Source organism: Harpia harpyja, chromosome 5 (genome assembly GCF_026419915.1).
Source record: "Harpia harpyja isolate bHarHar1 chromosome 5, bHarHar1 primary haplotype, whole genome shotgun sequence".
NCBI lineage: Eukaryota > Metazoa > Chordata > Aves > Accipitriformes > Accipitridae > Harpia > Harpia harpyja.
In genome coordinates, this window is record NC_068944.1 from 70846966 (window position 1) to 70861632 (window position 14667).

At 41.1% G+C, this 14667-nt stretch overlaps 1 protein-coding gene across 1 annotated transcript in view; it reads left to right on the forward strand.

Annotated features, from left to right (window-relative positions):
- Window positions 1–14667, forward strand: part of TG (thyroglobulin) — a 158675-nt gene that overhangs the window by 120306 nt on the left and 23702 nt on the right. Inside the window, exons 42-43 of the mRNA XM_052786814.1 lie at window positions 6738–6902; window positions 7635–7802. Coding sequence (XP_052642774.1) covers window positions 6738–6902; window positions 7635–7802 — 333 coding nt within the window. The remainder of the gene's footprint in view (window positions 1–6737; window positions 6903–7634; window positions 7803–14667) is intronic.

Below are 14667 nucleotides of genomic sequence, written 5' to 3' on the forward strand. Positions count from 1 at the left end.
TTGATAACAGAGAGATGAGTCTCCCCTTTCCCCCATTTTTATCTGGAAATCACAGTTCTAGTAGATGGTTATGGAGGGAAAAATGTTTATATTTCAGTCTCCCTTTCCATTTCTGGACTGACCTGCCCGTTCCCTGTTACACTTCGTGTGCTAGTGTTTGTCACGTGTCTGCCATGTAGCTCCTTAGCTGTGACAGAGACTCCTTGAGTTGGTCCTAAAGATTTCTACTCCTCCAGGTTCTTGAAGACAGAGTTTGTCTGAAAGCCTGGAAAAATGACATTAATGTCTTCACACAGAGCCCTGCAACCTTGGTGTTTTGTAAGCACTTGCCACTATGCAGAATTAGATGTCTAAGGAAAAGCAATGCAGGATACTGAAAACCAACCCTGCAAGAAAAAAAAAAAAAAAAAAGGCTCCAAATTGAAAACAACTTCTGAAAATACTTTAAATCCGGTCTTTTAGAGAATAATCTGTTAAGCCAATTGGAAAGAAGAGTTAGTGGTCACTCAGCTGCAGCTTGCTTATTTTTGCAGGGAGAAAAAACAGGATATAAAAAGTCTTTTTAATCTGGCATTAACTGAAACTGGAGACATCCTCAAACAGAAATAAGGTGCAGTTTTCTGTCAGTGGAGTGATTATCTTCAGGCACTAACAGCAAAGGAGAAGATTGCAGTATCCATTTCTTGGTGTCTCTGAGCCCAGCTTAAATGCTTTATGCAAGATCAGGCTTTAGTCAAAGACAAGCTGTGTTTTAAGTGATAGGAAGCACTTGAGCTCAGCAGTCAGGAAATGGAAGAGCCTTGGCTATCCTGGAGGTCAAACCAGATGGTCTGACAGATACTTCTGGCTGGGAACTGTATGCATCTGTGCCTAGAGAGTGCATATCTTTAACGAATAAAATATTGCTGTACAGCTGGCTCTTTTGGGAAAGTAGAATTATCAGGATATTCCATTGGTTTGACTGTTCTCATTAGGTATTTTTTGATCTTACCTTTCGGGTGGTGTTACTGTTATTCCTGTTTGTATTGTCTATAGCATGCTTCTGGGCAGACAGAAAGCCTGCTCTGAAAGGAGTCTGCAGCCTTGCAGCCATCAGAGAAACTGCATTAATTTGAAGGGAGTGCATGTGTCAAAGAGGCAAACGTGGCTCAAGCAGGGTTTTCAGTTTCAAGTCAGGTTGGAAAAACAAGAGGTCATTATGTGAGGAGAGGAAGAAGGTTTTGGGTTTACAGACTGTTGTTGATAAAAACTAGTTGCAGTGAAGTTTCTAATCATTAGATCTGTTGTGAATTGGTTTTGAAAAGCTTTGCAGAAGCTACTTTCCAGAGTAAATGAGGAATTAAAAGACATTCAGCACTGCAGCTTATAGGGTAATTGTCTTTTCCAGGTATGTTGGGAGACAGAGGTAGAACTTACGGTAATAAACCTGTGGTGGGTTGACCCTGGCTGGATGCCAGGTGCCCAGCAAAGCCGCTCTATCACTCCCCTCCTCAGCTGGACAGGGGAGACAAAATATAACAAAGGGCTCGTGGGTCGAGATAGGGACAGGGAGAGATCACTCAACCAATTACCATCACGGGCAAAACAGACTCGACTTGGGGAAAATTAATTTAATTTATTACCAATCAAACCAGAGTATAGAGTAACGAGAAATAAAAACTGCATCTTAAAACATCTTCCCCCCACCCCTCCCTTCTTCCTGGGCACAACTTCACTCCCACTTTTCTCTACCTCTGCCCCTCAGTGGCACAGGGGGACGGGGAATGGGGGTTGGGGTCAGTTCATCACACCTTGTCTCTGCCGCTCCTTCCTCCTCAGGGGGAGGACTCCGCACTCGTCCCCTGCTCCACCGTGGGGTCCCTCCCAAGGGAGACAGTCCTCCATGAACTTCTCCAATGTGAGTCCTTCCCACGGGCTGCAGTCCTTCACAAACTGCTCCAGCGTGGGTCCCTTCCACGGGCTGCAGTCCTTCAGGCAAAGACTGCTCCAGCGTGGGTCCCCCACAGAGTCACAAGTCCTGCCAGAAAACCTGCTCCAGCGTGGGCTTCCCACGGGGTCACAGCCTCCTTCGGGCACCCACCTGCTCTGGCGTGGGGTTCTCCGCAGGCTGCAGGTGGGTATCTGCTCCACCATGGACCTCCCTGGGCTGCAGGGGGACAGCCTGCCTCACCATGGTCTTCCCCACGGGCTGCAGGGGAATCTCTGCTCTGGTGCCTGGAGCACCTCCTCCCCCTCCTTCTTCACTGACCTTCGTGTCTGCAGGGTTGTTTCTCTCACATATTATCACTCTCTCTGGCTGCAGTTTCTGTTGTGCACCAGGTTTTTTTTCCCCTTCATAAATCTGTTATCCCAGAGGCGCTACCACCATCGCTGATGAGCTCGGCCTTGGCCAGCGGCGGGTCCGTCTTGGAGCTGGCTGGCATTGGCTCTGTCGGACATGGGGGAAGCTTCTAGCAGCTTCTCACAGAAGCCACCCCTGTAACCCCTCCACTACCAAAACCTTGCCACACAAATCCAATACAATTCTGTGTATTCTTTTTTATTATCTCATTAGAATAACAGCCAGGGCTTGTGGAGGGAGAATTGGGGTGGAGAGGATAGCACTCAGTGCAGGTCTGTGAGCTATGATGTCTCAAGAGAGAAGTTTGCAAGAGGTACCAGCCTCAACTCAGCCGATCACAGCCTGACATCAAAGTAAGAATTCATCTTCACGTAACACTGATTTGTGTTCATCAACTTCTCACCATTGTGAGCTGCCACATGTCCTAGTATGTGAATTTCTACTGTCTAGCTTAACCTCTAGTTTTGAAAAGAGAAATAAAGAAATTCTGGTCCCTGAACTAAATAGTACTGAAGGCTTTGCCTTTCATTTTCAATGGCATCATTTTTTACAGTAGGTACTATTGCCCAACATTGTGATATTCCCACTATTCCTGTGAAAAGGACGGTGTAATATTGTTGTTGTGGATTGTGCAACACAGTTGCAAATGCTTCTTCTCTGCAGTTCAGTGCTGAATGCTTTCATCTGGTTCTTTGTCAAAAATGTCATCGGAACTTCCTCTGATGACAGCAGGTCAATCTGTAAGGACAGCTGAAGCAAGAACTGCGTGTGGCTTCAGGTCCCTGTCAAGCCCTTCTAAATGATACTGAGATAGGGAAATAACTTGTGACAGCAAGATGGCTAACATTCACAATTTTATAGTATATCTCATATTGTTTAGAGGTCTGCTTTCAAAAAACTACTCTGCAGGATTATCTGAAGATCAGAGCTGTTAGTTTCAAAAGTTAATTTTTTAGCTCTTGTGTTTATAGGTACAGAAGAATTCCTGGAGAATTAAAAAACAGAGGACTAACAAAAAGAACACAGTGTTTGTTATTTTTGAGCTGATCTCATGATTTTTGGCTTCCTGATTCATGATTCTGTCATGTTGATGGTAATATGGATGTCATGTAATGGAAATGAACAGTCCCTCAGCTATTTCTGCTTCTGCCTAAATAGTCCTATTTTTTAAAACACACAACTCCTTCATTACTGGTTGCTGGGACTAATCACACAAATAAATTTTAGTTTTATAGGGAAAGAGGGAAATGCTGAGTGTAGCTATGTTATCCTCTGTGTCCTGAGCCTGCCTTTAATCTGGCTACAGTGTTTAGGGAAGATTTCTTTTTAATGCGAAAAGTGCAGGCTCAAAAAGGAAGAAATTTAATTCTGGGCAGTCTCCAGCTTCTGCTCTCACTTATTTGTTCCTGAGGTTTTTTTGGTGAGGATGAGGAAACAATGAGCTTGAATTGTGATGTGAATTTGAGAAACAGACAACTTGTATAGTTTTGCTTGCCTAACTTCTGCGGTAAGAGAAGCCTTGTTTCTAGAGCTTGGAATGTATTTCAGATGCACCAGGGGAGGGAACATAATGGTATTGCTTCCAAATACTGCTTGAGTAATGTCCCAAGTTCCTCTATCACCCACTTCCAGTCCCAATAAAAATTAAACATGAATAACAGCAGTGGATACCACATCTCTTTCAAACCCCAAACGCAAGACATGATACCTGAATGCAGATGTTATCAAAAAAGCAAACTGAGGAAGTGGCCATTACCATGGAAAATAGAAGAAAAAAAAAAAACCAGAATAAAGAAGAGCATGTAAACCTGTTCTAACCACTTATGGAAACAGGAGAAAATATCCGCAGCTAGAGTAAGGCTCCAAACAAGAACTCTCCTCACCTCGCAAATGTATTTGCAAAAGTTTTGGGGTTTTCTTTTACACGTTGAGCTTGGACCATATCTAATGCTAGACCATACACATCCAGCGCTGCGACATGAAGATTTGCCTGTCCAGGCATTTAGCTCTCCCTCTGCACAGAAGACTTGTGGGAGAATCTTTTGCAATCATTGTTTGTCTCAGTACTTGACCCAAGGGCAGTCTTTCACTTTGTAGACATCTCAGAGACAGGGGAACTTTGTACAGCTTTTTAAATCCCTGGGAGGAGATGTGTTCAAAATCAAGCACAGACTAGGATGTTTTTCTTGGTCCCAGTGAATTTTTGGATTCTGTATGTCATCTGATCTCAGTACTCTCTTTCCCTACCAAACTTAGCCTTTTAATAAGGCAACTTCAGAATTTCCACAGAAACTTCCACTTTCAAAATTTGTGAAACTTTCAGAATTTGGGAAACTGAAGACCTTTAATTTTTTATAGTTTGGTTTGGTTTGGTTTGGTTTGGTTTGGTTTTAAATGAATGTCATTTAGACGTACTGGATATTTGATAAAATATGCTGAGCACGTTCAGATCTAATGTTGAAGAATATGTTTGCCAGATTAGTGGATAAATATTGTGCAACCCTAGATCTAATTTCTGTGCTATACCAGGGAGGCACATAATTTCTTGCTCCAAATGAAAAGCAAGGAAGCTACTCTTCTGAGGGAAGCTGGCATGCCACGTTATCCCTTTTCTAGTCTCACTCATCCTAGTTCTGGTGAACATGCTCTTCTGAAGGCCAGGCAAAAAAACATTCTCATTCTGTGTCCTGGGGACACACCCACACACAGAGATACTCTCATCAAGGATATTTTTCTTTCTCTCTCATGACCAACTGAGTCAGTGCACCTAGTCAGCAGCTGGCAAATATCATGCCTTACAAACAGAAAATAGGCCACCGCAAATCCCACGTGAGGATAAAGCCCATTGCTCACTCGAGTTCTCATCTAAATCGAGGATGGAAGTGAGGAATATGACGAAGTGGTGTTTATTTCTTCTTCTTTAGTTCTTCTGCCCTCTTAAAACCAGAGATGGCTCTTCTAGTGCCCCAGGATTGACAATCTTAGCTTTTTCCTTTGCTTATCTGCAACCATCCGGGTCTCAGTCATTAAGCTAACAGCAGTGCTTGTTTTCTAGATCACTTAAAAAGGAAGAAAAGCCTTTCAGGAAGGTAATAGCACTGGAAATTCCACATACAGTGAACGAAAAAGAATGTCTCATCCAAACAATAACCTCTTCCTAATTATTTTTGGAAACTAATTTCTCCAGTTGTGAGCAATGTTATCCCATTAGTATCAATGGGTCTGCTTGTTTGAAATATAAAAACTGTCCTGGGTGCTGGCCAGGGTTGCATAGAGTTCTTCAGGCTCAAAGGTTTTAGACAATTTCAAGTTAAGGATTTGCTTTTTGTTTTCTGTTTCTTTTTAACTTGCTCCTGGTTTTACGCTTTTTCAGACGTAGTTATGCTTTGAGCAAATTCAGTGAGAAGTAAGTTAATCGGTTTAATAGATCGGGGTCTTTCATATCATGCATCTAGGGTTTGGGGTTTTTTTTAGAAGACGGAAGCTAATCTTAGCAGTTATTATAGTAAACTGATATAAATGTTTGGAAATTAGTCATTTGAACCATGTCAGAGCTATTCCAGCCTTTCTGTTCTCAGTCAAATCTTATCAGATTTATGCTAATTTCTCTGCATTTTCAATGAGTAGTTTTCATGGTTACTCAACGATGTTGTACCATCTTTTCTTTGTAAGGACCTTTTCCATGCTGGCACAGCTGTAGGAAAGAAACAAAGAGTCTGGGATAGAGATTGGACTGTAGCCCGTGCTCTGATTTTGATGCACTCTGGCTCTGGTTATCTTCTTCATCTTGGTTTAGCCTTTTGTTGCTACTACCTCTGCTCATAGCTCTTCTAAAACCTCGCTGCTCTTTGGGTTAGCTATCTTAGTGTTTCTAGCCTAAATTTACTTACACTCAATATGAATGGTTAATGCCCATTTGGCCTTTTACCAGCATTGTCCTAAGGTACAAATAGCTCTTCTTCATGGATTCATTTATAAAGATCATGCCTGCTCTCGGTCCTTGTTTATGACAGTTAAGGAAGTAAAACTCTACTTAGTCTTCTCTTGTAAGATGGGCTCTCCATTCCCTGATGTGCCTCACAGCACCTTCTTTGTATCCCCTCCTGTCTGAATGTTTCTCCTTTCAGCAAAGTTTTCAGAAAGATTTGTGGCTTGGTTATAGACATAACATAGACACTTTTCAGAGGTCTTCCAAAATAACCACGGCAGAGCTGGAAAAAAACAAACCTATCCTTCTCCCCTTTGCTTTGATCGTTAGAACTTGCTTCTTATGATTTAAATACCAGTGTTTAACAACCTGCAACTGGTCAGATTTTGCTTCTCATCTTCTTTACCTGCACCAGGGGACCAAGTGTTTTGCTAGCATGTGTTGACTGATATTGTCTTTCTTTTCCAGGGAGGTTCAGCTTTTTCTCCAGCATCCATTATTACTAAGAGAAGAGCGCAGACCCAAGCAGCAGTCCTGGCTGAAGAAGTGGGATGCCCTTCATCCACTAGTGAGGAAATCGTAGCCTGCCTCCGCCAGTTGCCTGCTCGTGTCCTCAATGATGCACAGACTAAGGTACACCATAGCAAAATATGTGCCATTGGCAAGGAATCAAAAAGTTTCCGTTGATACAAAGCTGTGAGGAAGCTTAAGAAATAAACTGGGCTGAATCCTTGTGGAAGAGGAACTGGACTAGCTTTGGTGGAGTGATGCTGATGTCCATGACATCCACCTCCGACCTATGAATACTCACAGCATGATTCTCCTTTAGACTGAATTCCTTTTACACTACTTTGACCACATCTTCCAAAATTAATCTAAATATAGTTTCTGACTTCTTTCAGTCCCCTCTCATCTGCCCCTGGGTGTTACTCTAGAAGAGGATGAAGTGTCTGTAGCTTCAGTAACTGCATTTTTCCAGAAAAGGAAGTGGGGAGGGATGTCAGTGCTCTGACTCCTAAGTGGGAGACTTGCAAAAACTGCAGTATAAACGAGATGGATCCTTTACCCACAGATTAAAACACCCACTGGCAATGTATTTTCTGATCAGGACCAGCCAATCCCTAATTTACAACAATTTTTTTATGACTATAAGACAATCAATTCTCTTGGCCTATTCAGCTCATTTCACCTACTGAGATCGTCAGCAAAAGCATTGTTTCCTGCCAATGCTGAGTTTGTACTTACATTAACCGATCACTTGTTCACTTCAAGGCTATCAACTCAGTTGTCTGAAGCATAAATAAAATGGAAATCACCAGGGTAAGCTAATTTAACTGCACTCTTATTGCTTTTTTGCTAACCTAGCTCCTAGCTATAAGCGGCCCATTCCAGTACTGGGGTCCAGTGATGGATGGAATTTACCTTTGGGAACCTTTAGCTAAAGCCCTGCAGCGCCCTCAACTTCGGAAAGTAGATCTGCTCATTGGAAGTGCTCAGCAAGATGGGTTGATCAGCAGAGCTAAGGCAATTAAGGTAGGAAGAGACTCACTGTTAATGAATTGATGGCATTACTATTATTATAGTGATGGCAGTAATCATATGCAGCCAGGACAGATGCTTTTTGATTTCTACGGTTTGTGAATTATACTCCACGCAAATACACAAAGACATTGTCCGCCTCCAGCCAGTCCTGTTTAGGCTGATTAATGGCATTATTATATTTGTTGATTAACATTACTGGGAGAGATATGAAAAGGTAAGAGATCGGCAATGATTTAGCTTGTATTAATATGCAGCAGTATGTTCTACTGTCCCTAAAATCCTATTTATATTGCAACCTCAATTGTATCTCACAAAGAAGAAAGCAAGCTCATAACTTGGTTATGAGGTTCTTCACTGTGCAGCAGGGCTAAGTCAGTCTTTTCCATGCCAACAGGTTTTTTTTGCGGCAACCCTTTTTCTCTGTTGCCTTTAAGAAGTATGTTTTCTTGTAAAGATGATTCTGAATATGGCTAGCTGTGACTAAGAATTGGACTAGCCTGATTTGCGGGCTAAGGTTTCAGGGCATAAACTGGTGAAATGAAAAAGAATTGCTTCCATGCTGTACTTCAGACATAAAAGTCCTCAAAAGCATGAAGGTCTACTCAGAGGGATTTTACATCTTCTTGTGCACCCTCTGGCACTGTCTGTTCTTGAGACAGCATATCAACCTCTTCTAGTTCATTTGTCCTTCTCTACGATGGTAACGATAGCACTTCCCTGTTTAACAATGCCAAATTAAATTAAATGTTCCAACATGCTCAGATATATGCTGAGAAATCAACAGGAGAATGTTAACACAGCAGGATTGTTTTGAGGGTTATCTAAGTGAACTGCAGGTCTGTTGCTATCTCTCTGTAACTGTGTGGATTTCATCTCTTAGGAGGCAGTGAAAGGTCAATTACAGCTTCTCTTTGCTGGTAGCCAATAACACATAGACCAATTTACTTCCGAATTAATGACAAAATACCCGTTTGAAAGAAGGCTTTTTGACCCACCTGAATAAAGTTCATATTGCTTGTTTAGTCTCCATCAGAAGTTTCCTGATTTTATTTCATGTATCTTTCTCTTTTGGAATCAATTAAAAGAGGAAGTCAGGCGTAGGAAATGGACTGTGATGCTGGAGGCCTGCAGATAATGATCCAGATGCTAAGAGAGGGGAATAAACCTCAGTAACCTCATTACAAGTCATGCGATGAAGACTAGGAAGTGAAATTCTTTCCTTTACCACTATTTCCACATATGACAGTTTTCTGCAAAATGGAAATGAAATTCCATGATGTATTAGAAATTATGCAACAAATCATAGTGTTAATGAAAGCCACAAGTGCTAAAAGCCAGTACTGTCAGGTTGAAATGAAAAGGAAAAACACTTGTAACTAAGAGCTCAGCAGTAAAATGTTGCCTTTCCAAACCCAAAATCTGGAATATCTTCTTTATTTAAAGGCTTGCAGTAAATAAGACTGGAAGGGACTCTAAAAGTTGGTGCAACTCAACACTAAGAAATGGTCATATCTACCTCAACCTGAGAGACCTGTTTTAAAATCTCCTACTGTTTGGAGATCTTCTGATCTCCTTTGGCAAGTGTTTAACTATGCTTACTTAGAAGTATAGTTAAGTTCTTTACTAGCTATTATAATAGTACCTACCTTGGTGCTACTGCTGTAAGTCAGATTCCATCTCTGTTCCAGAAAATTTGTAATGTTCATGGTAGGTGGTTATATTTTATTTTCTCCCTTTTCACTTCCTTAAGCTGTTTTCAGGTTCTCAGTAAGAACTGATGATTTTTTTGTGCACATTTTCCTCTGTTTCTATTTTCCTGTGTCTTCAAGTTTTTAGGCCTTGAGGGAATATGACTGTTTTGACCAATCATAGAATCACAGAATCATAGAATGGTTTGGGTTGGAAGGGATGTTAAAGATCACCTAGTTCCAACCCCCCTGCCACGGGCAGGGACACCTTCCACTAGACCAGGTTGCTCAAAGCCCCGTCCAACCTGGCCTTGAACACTTCCAGGGAGGGGGCACCCACAACTTCTCTGGACAACTTGTTCCAAAGCCTCACCACCCCCACAGTGAAGAATTTCTTCTTTATCTACTCTAAATCTACCCTCTTTCAGTTGAAAGCCATTAGCCCTTGTCCTATCACTACATACCCCAGTCTGTATTCCTGTCTTCGGATTGTTTTCTTAAAGACCTGCTGCAAGGTTAAAATTTCCTGATTACTTCCTTGTCCACACAGTTAATGTATTAATTGCTGTGAAACTGTAATGCTTCCTCCATCATTGAGCTATTTAAGAACATGCATCTTCCAGGTCCTCAAGAACATGTCTACATCATAGCCGTGACCATGCATGGTTGCAGTCAGTCAGATGATAAAGTCCTGAGTAGGCCACAGACGCATTTAGCTACAGTGGCAGATACTGGTGCGGGTGGCGGTTACTGAGAAGTCTGTGCTCCATTTCCTCTGTCATAATGTCGAAAGGGATGTTTGATCTGTGCTAACTGTCCTGTCCCCACAACAGACCTAGAAGAAGCATTTGAGACAACCCACATTGTATCCCACTCTTCTACTTCATTCACTTTAAGGGTTCCCTTGAGGTAGATCTGACTTGCTTCTTTCTGGGAAAACCCAGAGCTGTTTTTTCCGATATACTAAGGACGGTGGGAGGTCTTAGCTGGTGGACAGAGCACTGAACTCGGGAAACCAAGGCATAGCTCCTAGTTTGCCTCTGACTACAACCATGTTATTTAATAAGTTCTACAAAGAGGGGACCAAACCTCCCAGGGGTAAAAATCCATCTGTGGATGTGCTCCAACTCTGTAGAGAGAAGAACCATGCATGTATTTGGGTAGATAAACAGCACAGCTAAAAGGTCCTGTGGCGAGAGTATGGAATTGGCAAAGTCCTTCATTTCCATCTCCTTCAGGATGACTGATTTCAGTGTAGTCAGATGCAAAGAGTGGGGGATAGAAAAATTTAACCCCAGCTGACCTGTTCCACCAGTTCCTGTGAATAACTGTGCTGGCAAATTCAGCCAAGGGCTTGCACTATTACTTCTGGTCTTGCTCTATTAATACTGATCCTGTAAATGGTGAGGAGACACTTTTAGCCATTTGGATGCGAGCAAGCTTGAGACATGATGCAACCTCTAGACTGCAACCAGACCTGAAGGTGGCAAATCCAGTTGGCACCATGTTGTTCTGTGGGGGCTTACTGGCATTTGGTTTTGTTGGGTGTCTCTGTACTCCCACTGCAACACTGTGCTTATGCCTAAGACCTTTACTATTAAAAATGAAATAGAAAGGCAGAAGGCACCACTTCTGTGCTAGCAAAACATTTATGTTCGATTTGTTTACAATTAAAAGCTGAGGTCTCTCAGTGATGCTTGCAGCAGAAAGTACGCTGAACATTTGTGCTCAGTGTCTTGCCCATGGAAATGACCGTTTTATGGCATTCACTTGAATGCTTATTCATGTGAACTGAGACAGATTTACCACTTCCTGGAGCACTTCGCACTCATCCCCAGTGCAGCCATCACATGGTTGAAACTAGGTGAGAAACAAAGCAGAGTTTGTTAAGGGAATGGCAAGTGGTACCATAATGCACTATTATGTGGCATATGGAGCAGTTAAGCCTGAACCCGTTAACTGCAATTCCCATGGCAGACCTTCAGGGATATTAGCTTTGAGCAGTCATAGATTAGGGCAGCTGAGCAGAAACCTCTAAAAATGTTGATTTCAATTCCCAACTGGACAAAATTTTATCCCTGTGCTATATGTGGTACTCAGGTGGGAGAATCTAATGGTTCCTACTGGCATTAAATATATGTATTCACTCATGCTGCTCTATATCTGTGTTAGTCTGTATATGCATGTAAGTAAGTCAGTATAGCCCTGTTTATATCCTCCATATGTTCTGTGCCTACTATGTAATTTCCACTTTGCAAGGATTGTTAACTTTGTTTTTAGTTGGAAGAATAAAGTTGTACTTTATGCATTTTCTTTCTTTTTCTTTCCTTCCTTAGTAAAAGTGTAGTTGGCTGCAGAACCCAGAACCAGGATATAGGGGAGTGGATAAGTAGAAATATAGATTATTTACCTCATGTAAGCAACTGGATCTAAGCAGAGCAGAACTTCCATCCTGCACTATATCACAGTCAGTTAATTTCTTTATGGATAAAGATATTCAGCAACATACAACAGACAGCAGATATGTGTATATTAATTGTAATGACCAGGAGAGCAGTGTCCTGATAAATGCCATCAGTGAGGAGAATGGGCTGATATCAGCTCTTTTCTTTATCTTGCAACTAGCTGGAATCCTTGAAAGACTGAATGGCTGGCAGGTCCTTCACTATCTTTTGTGACAACATTTATCAAAGTACATTTTCCCCCTTGGAAAGATGTAAATGTTTGGTCTACCTGCTGCTACAATTTCTTTTTAAATAAAACACTGGACCAGATTCACTCATATGCTGCAGAAGCTATGCTGCAGCAACAAGAACAGTAAGCATTATTTAACTCATTATTTAGGCAATGTTTATGATGGCTTTGCATCACCAGAACAGTAGAAAGTGGTGCACCTGCTGTCTTTAATTATTTTCTTACTTACTTTCTAAAAAAAGTTGAAAACCCCACTATAACTCTGAGGTCAGTTGCTAATACCTCTTTAAAGGTTAGCAGAATGTAAATTATTTGACATAATGTGCAGCTGGGTTTTTTTTTATTAATCTGGTAGCAGCTGTTGTATCTACTGCTATTTGAAAATTGTTCCTTGGTCATATATTTTCTAATGTGAAACGCTTGTGGGACATAGAAAATTGGTCAAATTGAATCAATATCTGAGAAGTTAAAATGCTTTGTCTTTTTAATGTTTCATGGGTTTTACTTTGAACACATTGCTTTGTTTTGTGCTATCATGTTAAATTCAGATGTTTAAATTATAATGTATTGTAGCCAAAGCGACACTTGAGAAATCGTGTTTCAGATTGTGCTATTTTAGTGGTGGTTGGGATGAAAACTCTCAAGATGTCTTACAAATGCCAGTTTTGTCTCTCATCCATCTCTGTCTGTTGAGTCCTCTTTCATCTGACTCAACATGTCTCGGGGCCCCACTCTATTATCAATGATTGCTGAGAAAGGTCACCAGAATTTCTGGGGCATTTTGAAGATCACAGAAACTAGTACATAGGCACGGTAAAAACCTAAGACCAACCGCACTGAGTCAGATCAAAGGCCCATTTAGCACAGAATGCTGTTTTCAGCAGTGGCTAAGAGTGGATGTTTGTAAGAATAGGGTAAGCAAATCTGATACTTCTGCTAAATGCTCTCCAAATCTCTAATACTTTGCCACCCAGGGACTTCCTAGCCTGATTTGGTCTTTCAGTATTTAATAACCATCAACTGATTTTTTTTTCTTTTTTTTAAATTCAAAAACTTGTTCATGAAACTGCATCTTCACCAATTTTGGCATCTGCAAAACCATGTGACAAGGAGTTCCTCAGCTTAACCATGTGTTGTATGATGATCCATCTCCTTCTCTGTGGTTTTCAACCATAATCTTTATTTGATGCTTGATAGTTGATAAGGCAGGGAAGGATCAGTTCCTAGGGTACATAATCAATACCCCAAGGGTTTTTTCTCTCTCTTTTTCTCTCTGTTTTAAGTATCCATGACAGGTGTAGAATAAGGTAACAAATCCATTTAAAAAAACCCAACAAAATGAAAGCATTGCATGAAAGTTACTTCTTTACACATAAGAGCTTGGGCTCTGCACTGACATGGAAAAGCAGCTGTTCTTATCCATAACTGCTAGCCAAATCCACCAGCCCCAGTCACCAAATGAGAGATTCCTAATTAGACAGCAGCAATGCTTATGCTGGTTAGCAGGGACCTGAACTGATGTGTGCCGAAGCTGATGGAAAGATTGCTTTTGAATTCAGTGAACTTGCAGTCAGGTCTTCAGTAATAGTTTCTATTTCTTGCAGAAAAATATACGTGTCCTTGCTGTGTTTAAACTGAATGATTTTGCAGGCAAGTGTGCTACACAGTTTCATATGTGGCGTTTGTGCACATGAAGTGACGTGTCATGTGTGAGTTGCAGATCTTTTTCGAAGCACAGCTATATTACTAAAACTGGCACCACATGACTCTTTTCATAATGCATGGGCCAAAATCTAGCAAAAGAAGCATTTATTACAAATAAAAGGAAAATTGCCAAGATCTTTTTGGACCTTGGGATATTTGGTAGTGTTTTGAAATCCCTTGTAAAGTCACTTAATCAAAATGCACAAAGCATCAGAGTATGTCAGTAAGGACAGGCCTCAGCCTCAGCAGATGAGGACTTATTTTCCATCTTTCATTTCTGTGAATCTGTTGAAAAGTAATTATTCCCTGTGTACTTTCTGTATAGGGTTGTGGAAAGACCTTCTAGCAGCGTGATGAAGACCAGCTGTGAGCCATCAAAATAATGTATTCAGTAAAGCATCTATGGTAACTGGACTGGGCAGACACCAGCCTATTTTGCATCAGATTGACTGCCCAAAATAATATAGGTCGTTTATTAGATCTTTCTCTCTGGAGTTCTTTTATACAAAGTTTCAGCCAGCATGCACTTGCAAGGTTCCATCTTTAGAAAGGACTTGTTCCACAGAAAAGTTCAGGTTACATTTTTTTTTCAGGAAGTTGCTCTGTTTCTGAACTTGAAATAAATTCTTTCAAAAAAAAAAGAAAAAGTGAAAAGTCTGAATTGATAAAATAAAAAACTTCCTTAAAGAAAGATGTGTTGTAAACTTCCAGCAGTCTTTAGCTTTGGTAAAAATAAGTTCAGGTATGCAGTTTGGCATAGAAGATTGTCC